The sequence below is a fragment of the Lolium rigidum genome, chromosome 1 (assembly GCF_022539505.1).
Source record: "Lolium rigidum isolate FL_2022 chromosome 1, APGP_CSIRO_Lrig_0.1, whole genome shotgun sequence".
In the NCBI taxonomy this organism is placed as follows: domain Eukaryota; kingdom Viridiplantae; phylum Streptophyta; class Magnoliopsida; order Poales; family Poaceae; genus Lolium; species Lolium rigidum.
The window spans coordinates 186,907,277-186,921,089 of NC_061508.1; the positions used below are offsets into that span (position 1 = coordinate 186,907,277).

General features: G+C 43.2%; 1 protein-coding gene across 1 annotated transcript; it reads left to right on the forward strand.

Moving 5' to 3' along the window:
- Positions 1-1,808: 1,808 nt before the first annotated feature.
- On the forward strand, positions 1,809-7,597 carry LOC124682828 (afadin- and alpha-actinin-binding protein). Its single transcript, XM_047217439.1, has 14 exons — positions 1,809-1,847; positions 1,953-2,070; positions 2,473-2,570; positions 4,992-5,088; positions 5,166-5,255; positions 5,395-5,457; positions 5,556-5,633; positions 5,740-5,805; positions 5,886-5,963; positions 6,325-6,435; positions 6,639-6,716; positions 6,830-6,949; positions 7,153-7,196; positions 7,272-7,597. The coding sequence occupies exons 1-14, from the start codon at positions 1,843-1,845 to the stop codon at positions 7,333-7,335; spliced, it is 1,110 nt and encodes a 369-aa protein (XP_047073395.1). The 5' UTR covers positions 1,809-1,842; the 3' UTR covers positions 7,336-7,597.
- Positions 7,598-13,813: the final 6,216 nt, after the last annotated feature.

The window sequence follows — 13,813 nt, forward strand, 5'->3', positions numbered from 1 at the left end:
GCTCACTCTCCTGGAATCTTTCCTTGAAAATTCCGTGAAGAATGAAGATGTTTGGTGACCCACAATATTGGCCTTGGAGATCTAGACCCTACCCTGAGACAGCTTGAATATCAAAAGCTCTAGCGCAACCATGTCAAATCTCTCAACCATCCTACATGTATACACCTACAATGTGCAGATGAACTCAAATCAATTGTGGTGTGCATAGTAGTAGTACTCCAGCTAAGCTGATCATAGCAGGTAGAAGAAAGTAGCTGGAGCGGAATGAGAATTGTACCAGATGTAGACATGTAGTCGACCAAACAAGTCCGGTTTGCTTGGGTGATGTGGTCGTCTAGTGTTGGCCTAGAAAATTGTACTTGCTGCCGAAGGTTCGCCCGACATGGAGCACGTACTTTAGTCGGTCGACCCGGGAGGCCTCATTGACGAACACGGCCCGCGTCTCGTCGTGTCCACCGCGCCATGACGAGTAGAGCGACCACGGCCTCCTCGATGCAAACGGCATGCGTCTCGCCGTCCCCGCCGCACCACAAGTAGAGCGCCGCCTCGGCGTGCTCCCGATCGTACGCGCCGCCGGGTAGGATAACACTACTCGCGAGTAGGTCACCTTGTTGAGAACCTCCGTACAAGGGAGAGATAAACCCGAAACCCGATCGTGATGGTGAGGGCCTACGGGGATTCCGCATGCTGCACGTGAGCTCGGGAATGTATTGCGAGATAATGTTGATGGGTGCTCCCAAATTCCACTCCATGTGGGTCCGCTAGCTTCTTGCCGATAGTGGTGGTGTGCTTGAAGACGGTGGTGACGGATGCGGCGACGAGGCGAGAGTTAATGTGGATGCTTGAGCCGACGGAACGGCGGGAGGTCGAAGAGATAATGGCGGCGTCGCACTGTGGTACATGTGGGTCTCTACATGTGGAGGCTGGTCGCCTGTGGTACATGTGGAGGCTGTTGCGGCTGATTGTGAATCTGTGGAGAAGATTAGGCAGTTGTTATCTCGGATACGGATCTCCTCATTAATCGGATATTCTATTTTTGTGTAGAGACATTCTGTTGCAGTGCCACCAGATTAGGAGTTACGGTGGTATTTTTGTAGTTGCGTGAAAGTGTGACACCACCACACATTCACATGTTTCACCTTAATAGTAAAGATTAGGCCCTGAAGAGTTTATGTGTGCTATCATCTTGGTAGGATAAAGACGTGGGGGTATTATTGTTGTGTTTTCTTTGTTCCGCGCGTAGGTTTTTTTTTGTGTAACGTGACATGGGCTGGAGTTGTTTTGTTAGTTGCGTTTTCTTTGCTACAACAGGTTTTTTTTTCAAGATTGCGTTGAGATAAATCATCTTGGTAGGAGACGTGGGAGGGTATTATTGTCCATCCTGAAAATGTGACACCAGGCATTCACCAGTTTGCTCTTAATAGAGATACAGCCAACCCAAATCATACGCCCTTCCTACACCTATATCACGTGCTTGCGGGCCCACCTTCAGAAGTCCAGATCTCCCGCACCTCCGGGGTCACCGACGCGTGGTCCCACCATACCGTTGCCGGCCGGCCTCTCCCCACTCCCTTCCCCTCCCGACAATTTCGAATTACGACACAAGCCATCGTCCTCCAATCCATCCCATCCCCTCCTTCCCACCCACAGCAGATCTCTCTCCCCCCGCCGCCCCGCCGCCCATGTCGGTCTCGTCGCGCTTCGAGCTCCGGGTAAAGCCCTAACCCTACTCCGCAGATCCACGCGCCGCCCCCCTCGCTCTCGCGGCCGACGCCCCTAACCTCCCCACTCCTTCCAATGCAGGCATCCTCCGCCCTTCACCAGCCGCCGCCGCCCGTCGGCATGAGGTGAGCGCCGCCGTCTCTAGGGTTGCCTTCTCATGTACTAATATAGATGGGGGCTTGGTTGTGCTTGGCTGGTCCTGATGCCTGCGTGTTGCTCTGTTGTTGCAGCGGCGATGGCGGGACGTTCGCCGACGCGGGCAACCTCGACCACTGCGCCAAGTACCTCAACCAGACGCTCGTCACCTTCGGCTTCCCCGCCTCGCTCGACCTCTTCGCAACCGATCCGGTCCGTCATTCACGCCTTCTGCCTCTCCACTCACTCGCTTGCGTAGTTGTGTTCCGCAGATGCGAGAGATTTCGTGTGGGCTTTTCGTTTGTGCTCTCACCCGGGTCTAACTTGCCATTCTCAGGCCATTCTGCTAGTAATTCCGTGTCATCTCAGCTCTTGAGTGGGCCTATTTTTGTGGATTTTTTTTGGCTTCTCTCTCTGCTCATTTTCCAGCTAAACTGTGGATGTCTGGATTTAGTTCAGATCGTGCTACACAAGCACTCTGCTGGTCCCATTTTTTTTTTGGGGGATATAGGACATACTTCATTTTGTTTTTGATGCTGGTCAATGGGCGAATCGTTACGTTCCAGGCGCTTCTTTCAACAGATTTTCCAAACTTATTCCCTTTCTGTGGCGCAGGTATCCATTGCTAGAACGTGCAACTGCATGTACGCACTGCTGCAGCAGCGCCAGAGAGACATCGAGTTCCGGGAATCCACCAATGATCTAAGGCAGCGGTGAGCTTCCCATTTCCTCTTATCTGTGCTTGATGGTACGACTTGGACGTGCTGACCCACTGTTAGTTATGCATTGCCCACCAGATCTGCAAGGTAGTATAGTTTAGCACTACAGTACACTGCACAGTAATGGCCTGTAAGGACAGACTGGTATTACTGGTGATGCCACTGGGTCTCGGATGCCATGTATTGTCACTGCGTTGCTACTTAACCTCCGTCACGAGTATGTACATTATGGTATGCCTCTGTTAGGTTAATTAACATTTGGGTTATACATCAGGGAATTAGGCCAGAGTTATGCAACCTCAAAAGGTGTCCTAGGACAGTGCATTCCATTCTTTGTCAATACATTCTGAAGTTTGGCTGTATAGACTATAGAGTATAGGCTGGTGAAGTTGTGACTCCTGAAAAATTCAAACACAATTTTTCATGTTTCTGCGTGCCCTGACACTGTTTTTTGTCCCCCTGTTACTTTGCATTTTCTTATGTTATTGGTACCAACTCATTTTCTGTAAATTGTTCGCATAATTCTTTCACCAATTCTGTACTCCATGTGAATCCTTTTCCCTTGCGAGCCGAACAAACGCGGTATCTTGGACACGTACATACATATTGAAGAAGATGAGATTTTGCCACAATGAATTGAGTTTGACTTTAGATGGCCTCAGAGTACTTGCTGTTTGGCTTTATAACTATGTCATTGGAGTTTGAACCTTAATTTTTCTTGTTTGTGGATGTTTGAGTTATGCAGACTCACTGAGCATTTTATTTTTGCCATAGAATCAAAACTAGATCTGGTTATTCTGTAAGACCGTTGCCCTTGATATCATCCACCCTACAGTTCTTTTTCTACATTGTAGATTGTACTACTATCTGGCATGAACAAACAGTGCCACCACCTTAAGTGTACCATTTCCTTCTTTTGTCCACTTAACTCTTCCTTCTATCTTCTGACGGCGGTTTTTTTTCTTCTGTAAATCTCTATCTTTCTCCACACCATCCCATACATATTGCAGTTTTAATAGCTAGCATTTTCTAGTTTTCTTTCTAATCTAAGTATATAACCACCGGCAGTGTAAATATGATAGTTGTGTATTTATTAGCACCTAACAACTTAATGTCTTTTCCCGTTTGTCATCATTAATTGCATGTGCACAGTTCCTCTTGTGTACAGTCTATTTATTGATTATCTTCACAGTGCTGATGTGCTGTAAGGCATCATTTACTTCCTATCTTTGTTAGTACTATGTCACTAGCTAAGTACCCGATTACTAAATATAAGGTTTTCACTCATTCTTAGGCATCATTTACTTCCTATCTTTGTTAGTACTATGTCTACATGTAAACAAGTCTGTTTGCTACTCATTCATACATTTTTCATTTTTGTATGTCACTAGCTAAGTACCCGATTACTAAATATAAGGTTTTCACTCATTCTTAAGCAACACATTATCTTGGGAAGGTACAATTATAGTGATGCTATATGCATTTTTTGCACTATCAATGTAATTCTATTGAAGATATGATAAGACGTTTCTTCATTTTTAGTTCTGTATTGCTATAGGCAAATATAATCTAACAATTAGCAATGTTTGCGACATTGTTAAAGTTATGCCTCCTCGTTTTAATTTATGTTTCTATTTTATTTTAATTTAGATTTTTGTTAGCCACTTATGAGGCTGCGAGGCTATAGATCTTAGCTAATCTGATAAGACCATATTTTCGAGTAAAGTCTGATAAGGACAAATTAAAAATACATATATAATAAGATACCATTGCTCCAATTATCATGTGTAGGAAACTAAAACTGAAGCAGACAGGCAATAGACCTGAGATTTCCACTTCTCTCCTAGCCCCCCTAGTATGTAGGTCTCCATGTATCGATGCTCTCCCATCTGTAGAAGCTCCAGCGACTGCAGAAGCATCGAGAGAGCGATTCTTGTAACCATACGTTTGCCTTAAGTCACGTGATAGCATTCTGGTCACTGGGTAGTTAACTGTAGCTGTGAACTGCGAGGTCACAGGTTAGATCCACATCAGCACTGCAGATATTTTTTTATTTCTCTACAGAAGCCCTTAAGTCTGCCTGACTGCGGAATTTCTTAGTTCCTTACCAGGGTAGAGAATTGGCAGACACATCATCACTACCAGCTTGGTATTTTAAAGGAGTTAAGATTTGAATGGGCAACAAGATTAATGTAGTTTGGAAATTTGCAAAGGTCCTGCACTCCTGCGCGAGTGTTTCCAGTATGGTGGACGCTAGTCCATTATATGCTCATTTGAATATACATTCTGAGCTCAAGCTCATTCAGTTGGGTGACATCAATGCAATTGATTGCATCATCTGGAAGGTTTTACAAAATATTGCTATACCACTATGCGATATATGTCTAATGGCGGCTTGTGTTATACAATGTGCAGTATGCAGTCGGATATCTCAAGGCTGGAAGCCAAGATCGAAAGAATGGATGCCCAATTAGCAGCAAAAGATCGAGAGCTGGCTACTTTGACCCGAACGGTTTGTCCTGTGTCAACTCTTGTTTGGATCCTTAACCACTTTTGAAACTATAACCCCCAATTGACCACAATCATTAGGAGGCCAAAAATACTGCAGCTTTGAAAGCTCAGATTGAGAAGCTGCAGCAGGAACGTGACGAATTTCAAAAAATGGTTATTGGAAATCAGGTTAAATATCCTTATCCTTATTCTGTTTTCTTTTTAAAACTATAATTTTCATTTTGTTCGTGTTTAGTTTAGAATTTCAACCATTCTTGTTGTCGGGATGATGAGGTCCTGTTCTGATTTGCTATCTTCCTTTTGTCAGCAAGTACGCACCCAACAAATTCATGAAACAAAGAAAAAAGAAAAGGAATACATCAAGCTGCAGGTATGTTTTCCATTTTTTTCTCATAGGATATGTAACTGCAATATCATGGAGATGTAATATGAATTTTTGATATTGGATGGGCGTATTTCTGTTTGCAGGAGAAACTAAACCAGGTACTGATGGAAAAGAAAAAGGAATCATCCCGTTCAGGAATGGAAATAATGAACTTGCTGCAGGTGACAAGCTGATGAAATATTCTTGATATTATTGTTCTAGTCTCTACTGATACTTAGTTGTGTAAGCGAAGCTTCTGCTTGATGATTATGTTATTTTATTTCACAGAAAGAAGGACGACAACGTGGGACATGGACTGGAAAAAAGAATGATAATGACTACTACAAAATGATTGTAAGAATTACACAATTTTTTTGTAATACTGATACATATCTGGTTGAATCTACTCTAAAGATCCGTGCGCACACATTCAGGTTGATGCATATGAAGTGAAAAAGCAAGAGCTAGTCCAAGAGAATGCTGATTTGCGGGCACTGCTACGTTCGATGCAGGTAAAGATTGCGAGGTTGCAATTTTCGTTCCTTGCTTTTGTTTATCATTGTATGTATGCGTCTACATTGCTAGGATTCACGCTGTATAATTAATTTGATGATGGACTTATATACGCCAATATTGTTTTCGAAATTTATGATATGTATTCCTCAGATCCGATATTTGTTATGCTTATTTCAGTGTTCTGTGAAATGTAATAATTCATTATGAGAGTTCTCATTTTGTATGAATTTTGAAATACCATGATTTGTTGGTTGCATAAACTGTAGTAAGATTTGTACTCCTCGTATCAATATTTCCGCTAGCACTTATGAACTATTGACGATTGTGCTTATGTGAGTAATAATGTTCTTATGTCAGATGGATATGCGTGAGTTTCTCAATGCTCCAAATGGATCAGCACAGCCTGCTGTTTCTGGAAATGGAAGGCAGGAGTCAGGATCACCGCAGTCCCCACTTGGTGGCAAGACGGTATGCATGCCCAATCTTCTTTAAAGAGTTATTATTGGTTTTCCTTTTCTTTTCATAATTTACATGGTTTCTGCCATGTATAAATGGTGAAAAGGAGGGCAATGAATACATGTCTTCATTCTTTCCCTTCCCTTGTGTCACATGATTTTCTCAGCTGGAGTCTCAATATCTCTCCTTGTTTTCATTGTTCTTTCTCCTGCCAGGATGTCTTTGACTTGCCCTTTCACATGGCCAGAGACCAGATAGAGGAGAGTTTGCGCACAAAAATGGCTTCAGTAAAGGTAGGAATTAGTACTGGATAGACACTGACTTACCCTGGTGGTTGATGTTTCAGTGTGCAAACTGTTCTTCCTTCCACTGTGATCCTTAGCTTGGTAAACAATTTACTGTACAGGCACGGATGACACAACTTCAAGATGCTCAAAAAGGCGCTGAAGTGACCTCGGAAGTTACCGAGCGTGAACTTGAACTTGAAGCTCAATTAGTTGAAGCCAGAAGCATCATTCAAGAGCAGGTATGTGTGTTTAACCACTTCTGAACAATATTTACATGGAGCAATATCATTCAGTAGCAAATAGGTATAAACATGGTACTCATAATCAGAAAGACGTCTCTAAAATGGTTACTGTGGACACTGTATTATATGGATTTGGATTCAGTTTGTAGTGTCTAGATGCCATCTTCGTACTAACCTACATTTGGGAACTGAATTGACAGGCGACCATAATGTCTAAGCACTTCTCCAAGTCTGATAAACCAAGGTGAGGCTTGCTACATATTCTCCGCAGTTCCTGTCTGTTGACTCCAAAACATCTTTTGATTTATACATGCAATAGCAGGAGGTTAAGTGGCCTGGATGCTGAGCGTGAGGCGATTCATTCTGCCTCTGCAGATGCCTAAAGATATGTTTATGGCGAGTTTCAGTTCTGGAAGACTGCAAGGCCATGTCAGCCTGTGATGGAGGTCTCTTGTGTTTGTAACTACCGTAGTATAGCCCAGGATAAACCTCTTCCTGCCGTGGCACCATTGAGTCCAGCCGCAGCCTATGTAGTAAGTATGATGTCTCATCTGCCGTTGCTAACCGGTAATCCTGTAGGATGACAGCCTAGCTGCTACTAATCATCTCTGATGGAATGGAGTCTTGCGATGTGTTATCTTGGTACTTCTAAATGTGCATTATTTTGTCTGCGGTGTAGTGTATAAATTTGTCTGGCTGTCGCCATCTCAATTTGGTCAACTCCTGCAGTTCTTACGTTGTGTCAGCCTGTAAGGGCAATCTGTAGTTCAAGGTCAAATTTAAATCGAGATAGACTTTTGAGAAGTTCACAAATTATGAGGTCTTATTGATGGAAAGGCGACTTGGCAATTTCTGTGTTGTCACACATGACTTGAACGCGGACATGTAACTTTGGGCTTTCTAATCCCTTTTCACGTGCGTAGGATGGACTCAATGGTACCCATTACAACTCGAACTAGTGTACGATTCATGTGCTGGTCGTACTGTAGTATGATCGCATCATGTTCGTTTCATCCGATCTGATGCAGAAGCTGACTCCAACTAGTGTGGTTTGTTGCCAACAAATCTTGTCGCTTTCCGTGTAATCAATGCGAATATGCGATAATGATACGTCATATGTCAGGCACAGTGTTTTGTCTCTCCGAGTTGAGCTGGAGTGTCATCTAAAATTCTAAACGTGGAGTATGCATACATTTGATAATATTCTTTGCTTCCGTTTCATTTTTTTTCTTCTTCGCTGACACTAAATAAAAAAATGATCTAGTTGGAAGACGTGATCATCTACACAGCATATGCTGTGACTTTTGATGCGAATCACGTGGTAGAGAAATACTATGTCCCAAAGATCTCCCAGGTCTTGATTGATGATGGCACGAAACGCTCATAAATGAACAAAATCGATCGGCAACCATGGGTAGCAGCTCGGCCGTTCATCCGTTCCCGTCTAAATTGAAATGATATGCAGTCTCGGTCACCAAATCAGGTACGCCCACGATCCATCATTTAGCGACGAAGCTTCCTGCTCCAACCAAAGCGTCCCTTATACTTCCTCTCGCTCGCTTGCCTCACCGGCGGCGCTGCCATTCGGCCTGGTGGAGAGAGTAGAGTTCGAGATGTACATGGTAGTTTTTTTTAGATCAACAGGGAGGATCTCCCCGGTTTCATTGATAACATCAACGAAACCAACACATCTGGCTCGAGGCTCAACAGTACAAACAAAAGCCTAAGAGTTTTGGCTATTTTAAATAGGAAACGGAAACATAAGCAAAAGCTAAAACAATACTTCCTCCGATTCATATTAATTGACTTTAATATGGATGTATCTAGAACTAAAATGTGTCTAGATACATCCATATTGAGTCAATTAATATGAACCGGAGGGAGTAGAAAAAGCTAGACATAGTTTTTCAGAGTTTCCATGGGGGTTCTCCAAAAACCCCAGCCAGGCGACACCAGAGCTAACTCTAGGTCAAGCTCACTCAGGGGAGATGCAGATCGACGCCTCCAGGGTTGACGTAGGAGTAGTCCACGTTCCAGGCAGCACCTTCTTGTTGGCACTTGGAGGAGAAGGGCAAGAACCCCGGCGAGGACTGCCTTCACTCAACCACCCATGATGCTAAAGTTCGCCACTAGTTCCTTCGATGCATGCTCGCAGAAGTGGTCGACGAGGAGAAGCATCAGGTCCTTGAATATGATCTTCCATCTTCTGATCGATAGCAAGATCATTTGAAGAATCTGATGAACAAGGTTGACCATTAAAGATCATCTCATTACAGAATTTCCAAATGCACCAAAGCGTGACAACACAAACAGAGTTCAGTATTTGATGTTTTTTATTTGCAATCCAAAACCTAGCAATAGATAGATAATCCTAGCCTATCTGAATGTTAAAGAAATCTGAAACAATTTTCCAAATTTGCTTAGCCACAATGCATTTGAAAAAAAAGATTAATGCTTTCATCTTCGGAGCAGAAGATGCAACACACAGGTTTATTTATTTTCCTTTTAGTTGATTATCTCTGGTCATGAGTTTATTGTGAGATAAAAGCCAAAGGAAAAATATGTACTCTAGGAGGTATAGACAGCAGGTATATGAATGGGAGTAACACCTCCAATGTTAATAATGGCATAAAGAGAGCTGTTTGAGTAATCTCCAGAAGATTCATATTGCCAGATTAGAGAATTACATTCATTTGCATAGGTGATACCAGAAACAATGCCTTCCAACTCTTGCCAATGTTGCATAAGAGCAGGAGGGAAATTTCTCCTAAAGGAGAGTATGAGAGTAGAACCATCCCAGATCTAAGCAATGGTTTTGTTTTGTTCATTACAAACTACATAGAGTTCAAAGAATTGAACAGCTAATGGGGAGATACCAAACCAAGTATCTTCACAGAACCTAATTTTCCCCCCATCTCCAACTTTCCATCTATACCCAAATTTAACACTTTCTACAGCCCACATCACTCCCTTCCAGAACTGGGAAACCCCTGATGTAGAACTGCAAAAGATGTTTGGGTTATGGGTATTGTATTTAGCATCTACAAGGGCTTTCCAGAGTTTCCCATCATCCTAAGAGAACCTTTTAATCTAGGAACCCAGGAGGCAGAGGTTAACACTGGCTAAGTCTGGGATACCCAACCCCCCAAACGCCTTTTTTTACAAACAAATTTCCAGCTTGCTAGATGGAGCTTCCTATGCCCCTCAAAATCATTCCACAAGCAGTTAGCCATTTGAGTGTTTATGAGATCTAGGGCCCACTTGGGAAATTTGAAAAAGGAAAGCAAAGAAACAGGGATACTGACAAGGCAAGCTTTGATGAGGGTCAACCTAGTAGCATAAGAAAGCAGTTTACCCCTCCACTCAGCAATTCTTTCCAGAATTTTATCTATAAGAAGTTGGATGTCCTCCCTTCTGAGCTTGTTATAATGTAAGGGGAATACCTAAATACTTAATGGGAAATTTGCCTAGAGAACACCCAATGATATTGATATATGTATCTACTTCCTCTCCCTCAATACAAAGAGGAATAATTTCACTCTTGTCATAGTTTATCCTCATCCATGAAACTTGTTCAAAACAAGTGAGCACCATCTTAAGGTTAGCTGCTAATTCAGGATTTTTTCAGAGAACAAAATGGTATCATATGCATATTGGAGGCAAATAATCCCTCCAGGGCATAGATTGGAACACAGTCCTTTAATGAGGCTTGCATTAGAAGCTTTAATTACCATTTTAGCTAAGACATCTACTACTAAATTGAAGAGAAGGGGGGGTGAGAGGGTCTCCCTGTATAAGCCCTTTACCAGTTGCATAAAAATTCCCAATTGCATTATTTAGTTTGACTCCAACAGAGCCATTTGTGGTAATGGCTTTGATCCAGGAGATTACTTTGGGACAAAAACCTCTTTTATGGAGGATGTCCAGAAGGAAAACAATATCAACTTTATCAAAAGCTTTCTCATAATCTAACTTGAGAACAATGCCCTCTTTTTTCTCATGCACTATTGAATGTAGAACTTCATGGGCAGTAACCACACTCTCTAAAATGAATCTGCCTTTGATGAAGGCAGATTGATTTATGGAAGTGATTATGCCCATAATGAGAGCAATCCTGCTAGTCAGAACTTTAGTAAAGATCTTAAAGCAACGATTAATAAGGCTAATAGGTCTGAATTTCTTCATACTACTAGCATCAGGTTCTTTTAGGGATCAGGGTTAAAATAGAAAAATTAAGTCTAAAGATATCAAGTTTTCCTTCATGGAAATCTTTAAACATAGCCGTGCGATCATCCTTCAACATATCCTAGAAATGTTGATAAAAAATAGAAGGGAGCCCATCAGGGCCTGGGGCTCCATCTGAATAAGAATCAAAAAACAGCTTTCTTGACTTCCTCTTCGGTAAAAGGAGCTTCTAAGTCACTGTTTTGATTTTCAGTTACACACTCATTAATGGAAAAGAAATTATCAGCTAGCCTGCATCAAGAGGGATCATCTTTTTTAAAAAGGTTTTTATAGAAGGAGGTAGCTAGGTTAAGCATATCAGCCTCATCTGTGATGGGTCCATCAGTCCCATCAAGAGAGTGAACAAGCATTTTCCTTTTTCTCTGATTAGCAACAGAATGGAAATATGTTGTGTTCCTATCACCTTCCTTAATATCTCTATCTCTAGATCTTTGTTTGGCTTTTATTTCCTCCTTCAACTAGAGGTTATGCATTTCAGCATAAATGTCTTTCAACCTAAGATGCTCTGAAGGAGACAACTCTTCAGTTTCAGATTTAATATCTAAAGCATCATACTCCTCCATTTGGTCCTTTTTTAAGTTCCTGAGTTCAGATTCTATATTTTTACTCCAACCTTCAGACCATTTCCTAAACCTTATAGTTTTTTTTCCTGCCAGATATCAATTGAGGAACCTTCCTTAACTGGGAGGGCCCAATTTTGTCTAGCAAGAGTTTTAAACTCCTCCCTCACGAGCCACCATTTCTCAAATCTGTAAAGAGGGGCTCTGTGTGTAGAACCACAACCAGATTCCCACAGAATCGGTGTGTGGTCACTACGCATCCTGGGAAGAGCTCTAATAGATTCTAAGGGGGAATTTTGATCTAGTTCAACATTACAGAAAACTCTATCAATGTTAGACATGATCAGATTTTCCTGGTTGTTGCCCAAGTGAATTGTCTATTACTAAGCTTAACCTCTAGGAGACTCCATATATCCACCCATGCATTGAACTTATCACTCCATCTGTGATCAATAATACCATTATTCTTGTCACCCTAGAATCTAACATAATTGAAGTTACCTGCAAAATATAGTGACCTTGATAATCTATACAGAGGCTGTGTAATTCAGAAATAAAAGCCTCTTTTTTGTCCTCATAAAATGAGCCATACACAGTAATAATCCTAAGGATTAGACCAAAAGTTTTTTTTTACTTTCACAACAACTGAAACAGAAAAGGTTCTAACCTCCCAGCTAATAATATCAAAGGTATCAATATCTACTGATGTAGCCCCGCCTATCGTCGACACTACACCATGGCCAACGAGTTCCCCAAGTGGACCAACAAGCGCAACCCCGCCTATCATCGACGCTACACCATGGCCAAGGAGTCCCCCAAGTGGACCAACAACACAAACCCCCGCCATATATGTCAAGGTGAACTCCTTCCTCTCAACACTCGACCTCGTCAATACCTTGGATGGAATGCTACCTCATGTCGGTGTGTTACATGTCATTAGGTACAAGAGTCATCGAGGAACCGGAGAGAAGGAACTCCCATGGTGCAAGGAAGAGAGAAGAAGAAGAAGGAAAGAAGAGAAGAAGGAAGAGGAAGAAGAGGCGGGAGGAAGAGGCCCAGCTGGTCCAGAGGCCGGCCAACCGGGCCCCAGACCGGCCAGGCCGGTCCCAGGGCCGGTCAGACCGGGCCCCAGACCGGATCCACCCCGGCGTCGTACCGACGCCAAACCGAGGAACTTTTGCGAACTTCCCGGTTGGCGGCCGGTTGACCGGCCCTGGCACCAGGCTGCCCGGTCTACAGCCCGGTTGGAACCCGGTTGACCGGATTTCACGGGACAGACTCGACCGGAAACGGCCCGAGTCGATCAACCGCGTACCTTTTCGACCCAAGTCGCCTTGTACCTCTATATAAGCACCTAGGTCATCCCCTTTACCCCTTAGACAAGATTTAGGCTTAGACATGGATTTGAGCTTTGTCTCCCTAGGGTTTCATCCCCTTTGTATCAAGGCTACCCTTGTTGGATGGTTGGATTTGGTGTGTGAGATTCTAGTGCTATCCACTCTCTCTCCCACTCCTAGATTCATCTCCATCACCAATCTCTCCGCTCGGAATTCTACCGCGCGTCTCTTCCGGGTTGATTCTATTGGCGTGGTCCATCGAGCCACGGGGGTAAGTATCGGTTGTATCGGGTTGGTGTGCGTGTGTGAGTTCCTCGTGTTCTTCGCACTCTCCCCCTCTTCCTCCTTTGGATTTCGGGTCAACCGCAAGATCGGGCCACAAACGGGGTCTTAGACCTCATCATATGGTATCAGCAGCCTTTGGTTTCCGCGGATTTGACCCTCCACCCACCCAATTTCGTCTCTAAAAATTTTCCAAAAAATTCCCCAAAAATAGCCCTAATTTGCCTTTGGACGGATCTGCGATTTCGTTGCGTTTTGAGTGGTTTTGGTCCATGGATTCGATGTTGTTGTGCTTGATCTACTATTTCCCCACTTTCTAGCCTCCAATTCCATCGTTTCCCTTCGATTTGGGTCAATTTGGACGAGTTTTGGCTCAAGAACACGTGCAGCCGGTTGAGAAATCTGGTCAACCGGGCTGCAAACCGGGCCGGCCGGCG